Source organism: Antrostomus carolinensis, unplaced genomic scaffold, assembly GCF_000700745.2.
Source record: "Antrostomus carolinensis isolate BGI_N321 unplaced genomic scaffold, ASM70074v2 scaffold9789, whole genome shotgun sequence".
Classification (NCBI taxonomy): Eukaryota; Metazoa; Chordata; class Aves; order Caprimulgiformes; family Caprimulgidae; genus Antrostomus; species Antrostomus carolinensis.
Window position 1 is genome coordinate 65,064 of NW_010340627.1, and position 14,495 is coordinate 79,558.

A 14,495-nucleotide genomic window follows, 5' to 3' on the forward strand; every position below is an offset into this window, starting at 1 on the left:
GCATTCCTACCAGTTTTTGATCTCAGTAACAGTAGTATGACTGGGAAGAGTATCTGTCTAGCAAATAACTTTGTTTTCTTCCACTGTGCACGTGGAAAAAAGACATTTTCCTGAATAGATATACACTCTGTAGCATAGCACCATGATGAAACACTTAAAGTGATTGTCACATCTCTGATCAAATATGTAGTCATGAGCTTGCTGAATATATATTCTGCACTTTACACCTACCAGGAAAGCATTAATTTACAGAATTTCAGAATAGCCTTAATAACAGCACTGTGCATTTATCTTGTTAAATCTCTGCAAAACATGTTCTCCTGATTACAGGGAATGTGATTCAATGTTGAAATTGTGTAAGAGGATATTTATCAGGCTACCAGTATGTAATGAACAAAGACTGGGAGTGACAATTAGGATAAATGACTGAGCCATTTCCGAGAGTACTCTTTGTTCATAATAAATATTATTTTTGCTGCTTTATCATATATTTTCCAATGGCAGAAAATGAAAATGCTTGTATAACACTTTTTATCAACTACATGAGAAATTGATTGTAGTGTATCAACGAAAAGGAAAGTAGCAATATTGGAGAATGTTGATATAATTGAGATCTTTACCAACATCTTTTGGAGTTCCAATTTTGCTGTGAGTGCTTGAGTAACCATAACTTGAGATGTGAAAACTGACTCTTAGTTGTGCTGGTTAATTCTGAGAAAAAAAATGTCAAACAAGCTTCAGAGAAAACTGAAGGGTGCCAGTTGGAACAGGCAAAGTTTCAAACTTTGGGTTTGGGTAAGCATCATTTTTAGATATGGTAAATACTTATGACTGTACTTAAAGCTTATTGGAAATTAGCCTTAACATGCTTAGCCTGCCTGAAAATTAGATTGTATGCATGATACAATTAAGGCAAGATGTTGCTGCCAAATGATGACGTTAGAAAAGAGGAAGGACCTTGACCATTGCTTTTCCAAATGCAGTTCATGTAAATGTATTTCTAACACAGCCTGATTGCTTCTGCATTTTCTGTTGCTAGAAAGCTAAAGAGATTGTCTTCCTCTCCCCTCCTGTTATGACCCACCTTGTTAACCTTTGCAGATTTGAAATTATGTATCTCTGGAATATTTCACTTGATGGAGAGGGGAAGACAGTGTGCCAGTGGAGATTTGCTATGTCACATTTATTGTTGATGCACTTTAGAATTGTTGCGTCCTTTTTTGTCCCTTTTTGCTCATAAATGTGTATTTTCTAGCAGAAAATAAACTGCTGCATATGTATCACATGCCTTGAAAATGACCAAAAGAGGGTGGAAAGAGTTGCAGAGCACCTCAAATAGTTTGGAAATGTATGAACCTAATCAGTTTCACAGTATCTGTCATCTTTTTTCTTGGTCTTATAAATTCTTCTTAAGAATATGAGAGTTGGGAGAAATAAATTTGTGTAGCTGTGCCTCTCCGAAATCAGTGCCAGTTTTGCATTTGTGCTTCTTAAACCAGGAAAAGAAATAAATGGCATGATAATTTGCATATCAGGAGGGCCTGACCTGGACTGGATAAGAACAGACTGCAGCAAGAGTTTTGTTATAGTGCTTGCTTTTTTTTACTTTTCATTTTTTTAATTTAATGCAAATTTTTAATACTCTTTTGAAGGGCGTTTCAGAGCATTTCTTTTTGTGTTGTATTAATATTTCACTATGTTTCAGATGTCATGTTCCAAATCAGTTCCATCCTTAAAAACCCCAGATTTTATCCTTCATTGAATATGGAAGGAAAAGTTTCCAGCTTTAGCATACTTGTCACGTAGTTTCAACTATTAGTTTCTTTAATTTCTGTTAAGGATTAAGGATTCTGGACAAGCTGAGAAATAAGGTTGTGGACTCTGAAAGCAAGCAACATTTTATAATGAATCCTATTAGATGTGGAAATGTTGATCAGCCCTCTGTATTTGTAGAGTTACACTGCACTCTTGCAGTAGTGTTTAACTGGCAGCATTTACTGGTTATGAATCTTAAGAATTTAAAAGTCAAGGTCTACAAACAGGCAAATTTTATGCTCAATTTGAATAACTGAGTTCAAGTCGCTCACACTTGTGAGCAGCAGATTAATCAGTGCTCACCGCTTAGCACTATCCAATACTGCCTTAAAAATTAACAGAGCCGTAGACTTATATCATTCAACTGTGGATGTTACAATAATTAGATGGTATATCATTTTAATGAAAAAGCTATTTAGAATCAGATGTGCACTTAAGTGCATTTATTAAGTTCAATTAAAAGATATTTTTTCACTTGTTTTCTGAAATATCACCATTTCACAATAACTGACAAACTTCCAGATGACTACAATAAATAGTGACTACAATAAATAAAGACAAAAAATAAATGTTATGGTACAGAGCTTTTAAAACTAAATAGCCATTTAGGGCTTTGTTTTCTTTTGCACTGTGAATACTCCTCTGAGGACGAAGATCCCTTCTGACAAGAGGTGGCTGTAAGTGTTGGGGAATTCAATTTTGTCATTCTCTAGGGTATCGTATGGGACTTTACCCGATAAGTAGAAAGATGGTAAGACTTCATGTTTATAGATGAGCTACTAAGACATGGCACGGAAGATAATGTTCCATTTGGTTTCCACTGATACAGGGTAAAGGAGAGTATGGTGGCTTCAGAGAGTGTGTTCAGATCTAGTGTTTTGCTGCATGAATGAAAAAATACTGGAAAAATAAAGGGTATGGATTAATCAGGATTTGGGTATGTTCCTTGAATAAAGGGAGTTTTCACAGGAGGGATGATTTTAAATGCAGGACTCGGTTACTGGCCCTTGAAGATTATAAAATAGGTACACTGAAAAGTAGAGGAGGATTTACATGTAAAGAAGAGCAAGTGTTTGGAATGGGAATAGGAATTTAAATAACTTTAATTTAAACTCTATTGTAAAAGGAACAATAAAAGCAAAAATTCACTACTGTAATATTTAACTGTAAAAAAGAATGAGGAAAAAAAATGAGGAAGCTGGTTAAAAAAAACCTAAAAGGGACAGCTAAGATGGTTTTTAAAATCTCTGTTCACCATGGAGTTATAACCCCTTCTGGATTATTCCTTTTGGAGAATTAGCAGATTGTCTGTTTTAAAAGAAATACCAGTAGAAGACCTTATTGAACAAAAAAAGAATAAATCTGCAGATGCAGTTCACCAGGAATTCAAGGTTGAAATAACTGATAAATGACTGATAAATAACTTCTAGCCGGGGTACCAGAAGATTTTAAGGTAGCTAATCTGACACAATTTTTAAAAGGGTTTAGGGAGGTCTAAAAACCAAGTTGTTAGAAATCATTAGGAAAGGAATAGAAACCAGAAAACTCTGTTATGCCGTGTATAATTTCTGGCTTATCTGTGTGCAGTTCTAGTCCCCTCCAAAAATTGCATCAGAGCTAGAAAGAATATGAGTGAAAAATGAAGCTTTTTTATTTAAGGAGCGTATTAGAAATTCTCAGCCTGCAAGAAAGGCAACTGAGAGAAGAATACCATAGCAATCTTTCAAATCATGAAAGACATGGGGAGATTTTTAACTGTTTTAAAATGCAAAGTGGAACATCCATTGAAACTACTTGCTTGCAGTTTCAACACAGATGCGCGACAGTCGTTTTTTCCACAACATATAATTGAGGTGCAAGACATCTTGCCACGGAGCTTGTGAATAGTGAAAGTTTACATGGGTCTAGAAAATAATTGAGTTAATTAAATTGAAGAAAAATCAATCCAAACACAGATGTGAATTCTTTCTCAGGAAATCCCTGAATAATAATATTTTGGAAGATAAGCAGCTTTTCTGGATAAATATCACTATACCTTTTGTTCATGTTTAAGTGTACTTAATTTTCTGAACTGTTGAAACCAGGATGCCTTGCAGTAAGGGTACAGTGGAAGAAACTTGGAGGTCGTAATATAGGATTAACTGAACATTACTTGCCCTTGTAGTGCTATGCTAAGAATGACTAATAAGTCCTAAAATGGAAACAATAGGTATGATTAGGAAATTTCTTTCCTGCCACTATTACTTATCTTCTAAGCATGGTAAGTTTATTCTAATGTTTTCAGAAGCTCATCCTCTCTCTTTATGCTCAGCTTTGTTTTGCTGCAGGTTTATATCTTGACTACTGTCTTGCTATTCATTAATGCTGACATATTACTAGTATAATTAATTTTGCAGTTGAGTAGAAAGATTAGATGACCAGTTGATGTCCTTATTATGAATCAACAAATCATAAGGATTATTTAGGCATTATTGGATGAAATTATCAGGGCTGTGACAGGAGCTCAGACTAGATCATCATAACAGTATCTTCTAGCAAGAACATTAGAACAATTACAGTTTTCCACTTTGAATCCAAAAGAAGATTCAGAGGTTTACAAAATTTGTGATAGCTATTCATAAATGGTAAACTGATTAGTTATAAGCATTAAAGGACGTAGCCACATATGAAGAAATTGATATATTTCGTACAAAGTAACAGTTAAGAAAGCCTGGGTCTTTAAACAGACAATTTAAATATTAGGTGGCTTTGTAAAATCAGGGTCATGTTGGCAAAAAGTCTGCTCTTCTCTTACAAACATCTTGTCTTCTCTAGTTAACTAGTTGCTTTCTGGTGACTGCTATTTGTGATCTGTGCAGTTTGATGCCCATCTTTTTTGTGAATCTTTTTTGTGAGGCATATGTTCTTCAATCAGCCTACCATTAGAAGACAATTTCTTGTCTAATATATTCACAGTGATAAAGACAGAATCCAGATCAGAATAAAAAAAATTTACATTTACATTTTACCTCTAGATGGTGATAGTTAGTTGCAGTTTCTTTAGTGCCTGTGAAGCAAGATGATTATTACAGTAATTTTATCATATTTCTCAACTGTAGAGTATTTTGTTATTTTCTGCATACATATGGATTCTTCTTTCCTGTGAAGTGTACAGCAAATGCCATTAGTCATGCCTTTTGTTGCTATAATTACCAATGGCTGACACTTAAGATAATGAAACTGAGATTTTGTGATTTTTAAAGTTATATCAATATTTAAATGGCTACTTGCAAATCTTTCTTGTTTGCAGAGTAGTAAACATTTTAGATTATTCCAAATAAGATTAAAGATGTACATGCTAATCAGACACGACTGTTGCTGTTTGTGTATGAATAGGACCTTCCTAAGATTGCCATCAATAAACATTCTTTTCTTACAACTTTTTTATTCTTTTGACTCTCTTCAGTCCTATTGTTTAATATTGACTGATGTATTTTCTCATACTATTTCTTTTTATATTACTTTAAACAGTGCTCTTTTTTTCCTCTCCACTTCCTCTCTGAAGGAAGAGCATTATACCTTCATATGAAGGAGCTATTCACAGTACCTGAATGCTCCCGCTTAATCGGAGGGAACAGTTTTCACAGAAGCACAATGTAAAAAGAGATGGAGCAGAACAGTGTCTGATACTGAAGAGTTTTTGAGGGTGAGAGTGCCCAAGAAATTCCTTGGGTGAGAGGTGAAACAGTGAAAGCACAGCCTGGGATCTGCCAGTTGTGATTGTTGACCTCTATAAACAAGCCAGCATAGCCTTAGTATTTCATAAAAGGTAGAAGTCTTAACAGTGGAAGACAACGGATTGACAGTTAAAATAGTAGAAAAATAGGCAACAAAGTACAAAAAAGAAACCCAAAGTTGAATTTAATTTCCCTGATATATGAAGAATTGATTACTTGAGCAGCTGCTGCACTGAGCAGGCAAAAAATAAGAGAAAAAAATAGTCTTCTAATCATATTCCATCTCAGAACAGCTCAGGGCAAGTAGAGAAGAAAATGATCTAGAATGACTGGGAGAATTTAAGATAAAGATATGGTTCATGGCATTCTGAAAGAGAGTGATTTGAGGGTGCATGAGCCAAGATGAGTATCCTGCTTTTACCATAATGGAACCTGAGGATGTGACAGAGACGCATAAGGGTAGGTAAAGGAGAAAAATTTTTAAATAGTTGGGATGGAGGGAGTATGTAAAGATGAGATCAGTCCTTGGAGACTTTTATAGTTACTTATTTTTCTGAAGGGAACCATAATACAACGTAATACATTGATGTGCTTATAGAAATGCTAATCTGGATGCAAAAAACACTAGGAAAATAGAAGTATTTCAATTTTCAGGTTATTTTATACCTACTACAGAAAGAAGAAAGTAATTTATATCCAAAAATATCTAGAATAAATAAAAGTTAGCTTATTCACAAGCTGATTGATGAGTTATCCACCTTTCCCTGGCCAGAACACCCAAAATATTCTTTTTGGAGAAAAAAACAGCATTTCTGTCATTTTACCTATATTCTCTTCTGCACAAACTTCTTTCAGTGCAGTGCTTGTCAGGTATTGCAATGACTGTATCGGTTCAACATGCATGTTCGTGAATTGGTGTTAATTATTTTGGGGTATTACAAGTAGTATTTCACTGTCAAAAGGAACTAATTATGTTATTGAGTGAAATCTTCTGTGCTGATTTAATTTGTATTAAAAAAAGATATTGATACCATCCAGCAAAAGCGTAGGCATGCTGCTTTTGTTCTTGTGTCCAGTCGCTTTAGTGCTGTTTTGGTGAATAGAAACACAACTGTGACTCCAGAAACACAGTCAACATAATTCTGTGTGTATGTAGTTGAGTGAATATGCATGAAATGCATGATGTTTTTCAATTTAGTAAAATATATTGGCTGTTTTTAAGGTTCATACTTTGATGTGCATTCTTTTATGTATTTAACACTGTATTGTTCATTTTTATGAACTAAATAGCAAAAAGTTTAAGATTTAACATAACAAAATTTGTAGTCTTTGTGTAAGTAGATAAAATGCTATTATTGGGATAAAAACTTGTTCACTTTAATTCCTGTTATGTGTCTGTATGTAGAAAGGCACTTAAAAGCTGCTCATATCATAACTGAAAAGTTTCATTGTTCTATTTATTTTTCATTATGCAGAAGTTCTTAATTTGGATCCTTTTCAAAAAGGGAGCTTAACCATAAATGCATTTGTGCAGCTATGTGAAAATGTAACTTGTATTTGTATTCATTTCTCATGCTTCAAAGGTAACTTTGGAGAATTCAGCTTGAATTTATATTCTAAACAGAATCCCATTGTCCTGAAGTAAAGTCAAGAAATGTAACTTGTTCTTCCTTTTTTGCTATATACTTCCACTTTGGATTCATACCACTTACTTCTTCTATGTGTTTTGAGTGCAGAAATAATTTTGATAAGAGCTTCCTAGACAGATTGAAATACGGCACTTCTCTCAGAAAAGCACACTATGAAATAGGAAAAAAAAGGTAGTTCCAATCCCCTTTTAAACAATTATTTCTTAAATTGTAAATTTTGATCAAAATACTTTTAATTTAGTGTTTCTGAAAAATTAAGTTAGTTTTTAAATTGAGTTAGTTTTAAGAATTTTAAAGACTTTTTTGTAATTATAAATCAATATTTGAGAAACATAACTGGTAGTAGTTAGAGAAGCTCATCCCAGAACATGTCTGCACCTCTGGTTAAAATTAATGAATTTTCTTCTTTCCACAGAAAGACTACTCAGTCATTTTTCTTAGATGACATTAGCAGTAGTCTACAAAAGTACTTTTTGTTTTATGGAAATATCATGGGTTATAAGATTAATTTAACCAAATGTTAAGTTAATAATTACTTGGGAGTTGTTGCAATGAATATTCCAGGCTTCTATAATGTCTATAACACCAAACTCAATAAATACAGAGAATCAGTAGATAAATTTTGTTTATATTACCGAGTTTTACTTTATAGTTCAGAGCACTGAAATAGTTTCTCTTCAGTTTCTTTTCCCCTTTTTATCATAAAGAATTTTAAAAGACATTCTTGGAACAGATCCATTTTGGTTTTGTGTCTGGATTTTTTTTTTTTCCTTATGGAAAACTTACAGTGGAAGCAGTGAAAACTATAAACCGGGTCAGGTGGTTGAGGAGAGCTTTTAATGCAGATGAGATCTTGTCTCTTAGTGTTCCCAGCTCTCCATCAGTAATTCTGAACTGGACTTCTAGAAGTCGCTGTCTTGTGCTTGATGTTCCCTCTCTGTAGTTTTAGCACAAGAGGATGTCTTTTTATGCTATACTTTCTGTTAAAATAAAAAAGCAATTATTCTTACTGTTAAGACTAGTAAAAGATAACGTGGATCACAGTAGGATTAAAGTATTTTAGAAGATAATTTAGTGGTTAAGAAGAGAATTTGAGGACATTACAAGTGCTGCAGTTTGGACCTGGCATGAATTAGGATTGTTTTATGATTATGTAATACAATATATAATTATTTAAACTTACTATTTCAAAGGCAAGAGGTAAAGGAGATGCAAGATTTTGTTGGTATATTCTGCCTATAAGAAGGGGAAAAGCTGAAACGCTTGGTATTTGTACATCATCCATATCATCTCCTTACATCGTTTTTGTTGGCTTTTGTAACCCAACAAAGTATTAGAACAGGTATATCAGCATAGGTAGTTGGAGGGGCAGTCTGTTCTATGTAATTTCTCATTTGTTCCAACCTTCCTTTGTTCTATTGGGGGGGGGGGATGACACAAAGTTAAGCACATAACATACCCCTGCCTGTACAACCTCTTTTCCCATCCCCTCACAATGTTCAAATTGCCTGTCTTAAAAGAAGCATAAAATCCATTTAAGAACTGTCATTCATTGGTTTATCCTGCTGAGTGCTAGCAATATGCTTCTTAAGATATGAATGTTCTGTTAGCATGAGCAGATTTGATTATTAATCTTCTCATCCTTTTTTATCTTAATCTGTTCCATCTAAGCAGATAGTCCTGTATCTGAAGCAAGTATTTTCATCTTACAGAAACATTTTATAGCTTCTTTACCAAAACTCTAGCAAAAAATTAAAGCCTCTCTACTAGTTCATGTCTACTTTCCTTTTTTTGCTGTAATGCGTACTGAAGTGTAAGGTAAAACTATGGACCAATGGTACTCCAAAATTATTTAAAGTGTTATTTAAAAGCAAATGTAAAGTAACTTTCACCAGTCAAGCTCAGCTGAGTTAACATTTAAAAAATAATGGTGCCAATTTGCATGTTATGTTTTTGTATTCATGCTGTTTGGGTTGTCTCTACCAAACCAGTTGCTAATTTTTCTTTTTGTTATCATGTGCTTGGACATTGATTTGAAAGACGTATGTAACAAACAAGAGGATCTCCAGAAAACCCTTTTTTATTAGTGAGGGAAAGGAAGTTAGAAATACAGTAATATAGTAGAAATACAATAATGCAGAAATAATAGTTTTTCTCTCATCCCCTTCCCCCCTCAATAATGCTTAGTTAGCTGGCAAATGTCACAGTAGCTTCCTTAGTGTAAATCAATCTCTTATGCATTCCCTGTACTGCCCATCTTTTTTTTTTTTTTTTTTTGGTAAGAAAAACTATGACCTTGTCCAGCATAGGACTGATGATTCTTTACAAGCTTTCTCAGTATTTGCTATGTCCTTTAAGTGTTCTACTGCTGAAATGTTTTGAATTCTCTTGCATCTTGTAACATTGCATTTTTTGCGTGGTTTAGTAGAGTTTCACTGCTCACATTGCATTAGCATTATTCTCTCACTTCTGATGGTTTTTCTTGCCTCTGGAATGGGACATGGACTCACAGGGACTTTAATTTCAGCAGGTTTGTGTTTGTGGAGCTCCCATCCACAGAGTTCTTGAGAGAGTGACCAAAAAAAACCCAAACCTAAATATAGCAATCTATATTTTGCATCCAAAAAGAAAAACACTCTGGACTTCTGCAGACCTGAAGAACGAGTCTTGATTATAGACATTTAATCTATGAAGGTCCACTGAGACTAAAGCAAGTTGGAATTTTGGCCCTTGTCCTTTCTTCTCCTCAGGCTTTTATACATGAGTAGTGATGATCTGTGTCAATAGTTACTAGTCTGTTACCAGGATTTGTTAACTGTATTTTTGACTCAGATCTGCTTAAAGATTCCTTAACCTGTTAAAGAAACTTTTGACTCAAAAACCAATAATATAACCAGTAATACTAAGTTAGCAGGTAGTGGCTGAAAAACAAAATATTGAATTACTACTGGTTTTGCTACTTTTCAACAAATCTTCAACTTCAAACATGTTTGTGATGCGAAAATAACAGACTAATTCATTATATATACTTATTAACTGAAATTTTTCTTCCAGCTGCTGTAAATCTTAGCTGCAAAAAAGGTTGCCAGTCAATTTTTACACAGGAGACTCGATTGGAAAGTACTCCTAAATTACAAGCAAAAGCTACTTGATTCATTTTTTAATATACAAGAGAATATTAAAGTAAAATCTTTTGTCTACAATCAAATAAGCATTCTAGCAGTGATTTTCATTTGGTCTGTATATTTTCATTACCTTGAAAATTACTCAGTTATGTAAGGAAGTGGATGATTTCAGGAAAACATGGTCATTTGAAAGGAAATGTAGCGATTTGGAATTTATTTTTAAATTGATCAGAGAATGACCATAAGAGTAGTCCTTTCAAGTTTCTGTAACATGGTCTTAAAATACTGTTCTGTAATTATATGTTGTATGTTAAGATATTTTCAGTAGTAGAAAGTAGTGTTGCTTTAGGGTGCAGCATGATAATTTGGAACCAACATACACAACAGTGTATTTGGCAGCTACAGATTTCATTGGTTTCTTGTTAAAAGACCGTGAATGAAATTGTGGGTACATTGAAGATGATAGGAATAGTCCTAATGACTTTTAAGACCATTTCAAACCATGCATCTCAAGTTGCTTGATTTGATATTATTTCAGAATTTTGTCTACAAAGGTACTTGTTCTGTGTTATTCCTGTGATATCCCTGTATGATCTGTATGTGATTTAAATGAGGATCAAAAACTTTGACTTGTGAATAGTATTCCCTGTTGAGACAGTAAAGCTTTGAATATGTACTACATAATGAAATTTAATTACATGATTGTCAATAGATTCAATATGGCACAAGGCTCCAAAAAGAAATTGATATCTATGTACATAGAAGAACAGGAAGAAATTCTTTAAAAGTTTTATCTAAGAAGTTAATCTGTGTTTTTGCAATACTTAGAAATTTCAAATACGGTGTAATGGAGTTACCTATGGGTTACAGCTTAACAGTTAATACTGCGTGATTCATCACATCACATCACATGTGCAAAGATAACTGCTTAGTTAAATTAGGATATCCATCTGAAATAACTTGGTTAAAAATAATTTAAGCTTTTTTTGTTGTCCCCACCCCATGTAAGGAAGCTGAAACATGAATCTTGGGAATGCATACAAAATTTCAAACAATATACCGACTGAAGTGAGAATAGATGGAGAGAGAGGTTAGAACTGGGTGAATAAAGAGTACTTAATATAATTTTTACTACATTAAATGAATTTTATTGAAATTATGCAAAATACTTGCATTTTGTATTTCCCTTAATTTTCCTTCAGGGGTGTACTGAATTATTAAAACAGATGGTCGTGTAGTGTTTAATTATCTTTATCCTGGCTTTATTTTCAAAATGAAAAAGAAATCTGAGTACTACTTGCAGACTTATTGTAGTGCTTCCATCATTACGCTACCTGAATTCTTGTTACCATAACTAGTTGAATTTTTGTTTACATACGTGTTTGTAATTCACACAATACTCTAAATCTCTTGTATTTTTAGATGTGCTAATTTTCGAATTATAGTATTCATTTTTTTGTCATCATCATGAAACATGATGGAGTACCATAGTAACCAAAAATACACTTGTTATTCAATAGAATCCAATATTATTAATATATTAAGATTTCCTACAGTGAAATATTATAATTTGGCAGAAGTTGCAGGGTATCTGCATGGTGTATTGTATTTTGTTCCAAGACAGAAGCCTCTTACAAATTTGACAAACTAGATGTCTGTAGAGATAAGAGGGCTTCTTAAAGACCAAACCAGAGGAAGGCTGCACAAGCTTCTTTTGTGGGACAAGACATTCATTTGACATCACTGGATCTCTAAAATACTATGAGTCCTTAGTAAGATTTTGTTTTTTCGAAGGACTTGGCAAATCTAGAGGGGAAGGACTATGTTAATGATTCAGTCATCAGAAGAGCTACAATTCAGAGTTGGAACCAGCCACGTCATAGTCCAAATTTCAGTTTTTCTAGTATTCACAAAACTAGTTACTTGCCCACTCTTTGTGTGGTGGTCGTTGGTGTTGTTTTTTACATAAGTGTTTTCCTGATACTTGCCTTACAACTTACTAAATTACTGGGTTTTGTTGAAGAAGCAAGGCAGTGCAGTGTCATGAGTATTATTCCAGCTTAATTTGTGGTGCAAAATAGTGAGATTACTAATATACACATAAAAATGATAGCTAAGGAAAAAGTCACTCTGAATCTTGAGTTTTGATGCTTGGTTTATAGTTTCTGCTATTTCAGCATTTTTTTAAACTATGGGTTCATTTCTGTAGAGGAAAGGTTTTTCCCTAGTAATGATTGAAATCAGCTTTCTGTAAGTATGTTTCACTTCTGTATGAAATTTTCCTAGCAAATGTGAATATTTAGCATGTAATTGGTAATATGAAATAATTGAGTGGCAGACAAAAACAGAATCACAAAAACTACAGCTGTGTTAAATTATACTTAATGTCCTATACAAGCAGAAAGAATGAACTCTGTTTATTTTCCAAACAATAAAATTTCTAGTTTAGTTTTCAATGTAATTTTTTTTAGAAAGTAAATTAAGTTTCGTACTTTGGATAAAATTATGTTTTGCAAATCTGATGCTACAAAGCTAATTTACAGTCGAAAAACTGTGTTGAGTGCATAGAAATCAATTTTATAGTGGTATGAAGTTATTTTTTCCTTTGGTCACTGGCTAGTAGAATATGCTGGAAACCATGGTAACAAAAAGCACTACCGTGGTTGCCCTAGAGTCATGTTAAAATGAGCAAGCTGTGTTTGTCTTGATGAATATAATAAAAAGAGAGAGAAAGAAAAAGAGAGAGAAGAAGGGAGAGAAAATAATTAATGACCTGTAGAACAGAAATGGCAAATGTACGGTCAGAGATGTATCTATTGATAAGTGATCCTGGAACGCCTGGTACCATTGCATTATGAATGTGAAGGTGTTAAGCTGTGAAGTTTTAAAGAATAAAGGAGATATATTAGTTCAATAGTTTGTCTTTAAATTATTTCCTTCCATGTATGTATTTTGCAGGTTTATATTAGGATAAAGGATGATGAATGGAACGTTTATCGAAGATATGCGGAGTTCAGAAGCTTGCATCATAAATTACAGAGTAAATACCAGCAAGTGAGGGCTTTTAACTTTCCACCAAAAAAGGCCATTGGAAACAAGGTACTTAAAAGAACTCATAGTATCAGTAGGAGCTGGGGCTAAAACCTTTCCTTTGCACATACGCACAAGAAAGAGGTGACTGTCATAAATGTTTTTTACACTTGCTAGACAGTGCCTGCTATTTTTATACAGACTGTGCCCTCATCAGCTGCAGATCCACTGGTAATGTAGTTAATGCATTGATTTTTCCACTCACTGAAAAGAAAACTGTTTTTATTAAATGAAATATTGATGACGTACACAGCAGACAAATGTACAAAGCCCTCAAAACTACTGGACAGCTGTATATGTAAAATGTAATCTCTTCTCTGTTCTTTTAAATAAATGCCAGCAATTAACACAGGTTAGTAATTCTTTAAATATTTCTTTAAATTTTAAATACTGTCAGTCTGAATTCCTTAAATTTCCTGTGCTGTTCACCAGTTGTTTGAACCAGCTTTTAAAAGTTATTTGGGTGCTGTCCTGGTTTAATTCTCATAATCTAGGTTTTTTGTGTTTTAGCAATTCCATTTTAAAATGGGAATTTCTGCAATATCGTGTAGAGATTTTGCAACAAATAGAGTAAATATTGTAGTATGTATGTAGTATCGTGTAGTTTAAGCCTTAATCACCAAAATTTTAAAATGTTCAAGAGCTCAAATACACATTACAATATACATCACAAATGCAGTAAGGTTTGAGAAGAGCAGTAATCAAAGTAATTTTTCTTTACAGTGTGGGAATGATCTGAAAAATTTATTTAACTATCACAAGTAAAATATTTGAGATTTAAATAATGCTTATGACTAAAAACATCTATACCAGACCATCAGGTGCTTAAATCAGCATTCATAATGTTAATCAAATTTGTTAGCTTTTATATGGAATTTTCTCCTTTTACTTTTTTTGGCCTTGTTATCACTGTGTTCTTCTATCAAATACCTGAGAAGCACCAACCATAGTTATCAGTGTAGTCATCAAAAGAAAGCTGACATAATGACTAAAATAGTCAAAGTTCTTAATGACATTTTATTTGGCCTAAGACCACATTAAAACATGTATCACTAAAATGCCAGAATAATTCTAATTATATCTGTTACAACTTTGCCTAT

General features: G+C 33.4%; 1 protein-coding gene across 1 annotated transcript in view; it reads left to right on the top strand.

Moving 5' to 3' along the window:
* The window catches only part of SNX29 (sorting nexin 29), a gene marked incomplete at both ends in the record, with an annotated part of 72,977 nt that extends 59,573 nt beyond the window's left edge, over positions 1-13,404 (top strand). Inside the window, one exon of the mRNA XM_029087035.1 lies at positions 13,264-13,404. Coding sequence (XP_028942868.1) covers positions 13,264-13,404 — 141 coding nt within the window. The remainder of the gene's footprint in view (positions 1-13,263) is intronic.
* Between the last annotated feature and the right edge of the window lie 1,091 nt (positions 13,405-14,495).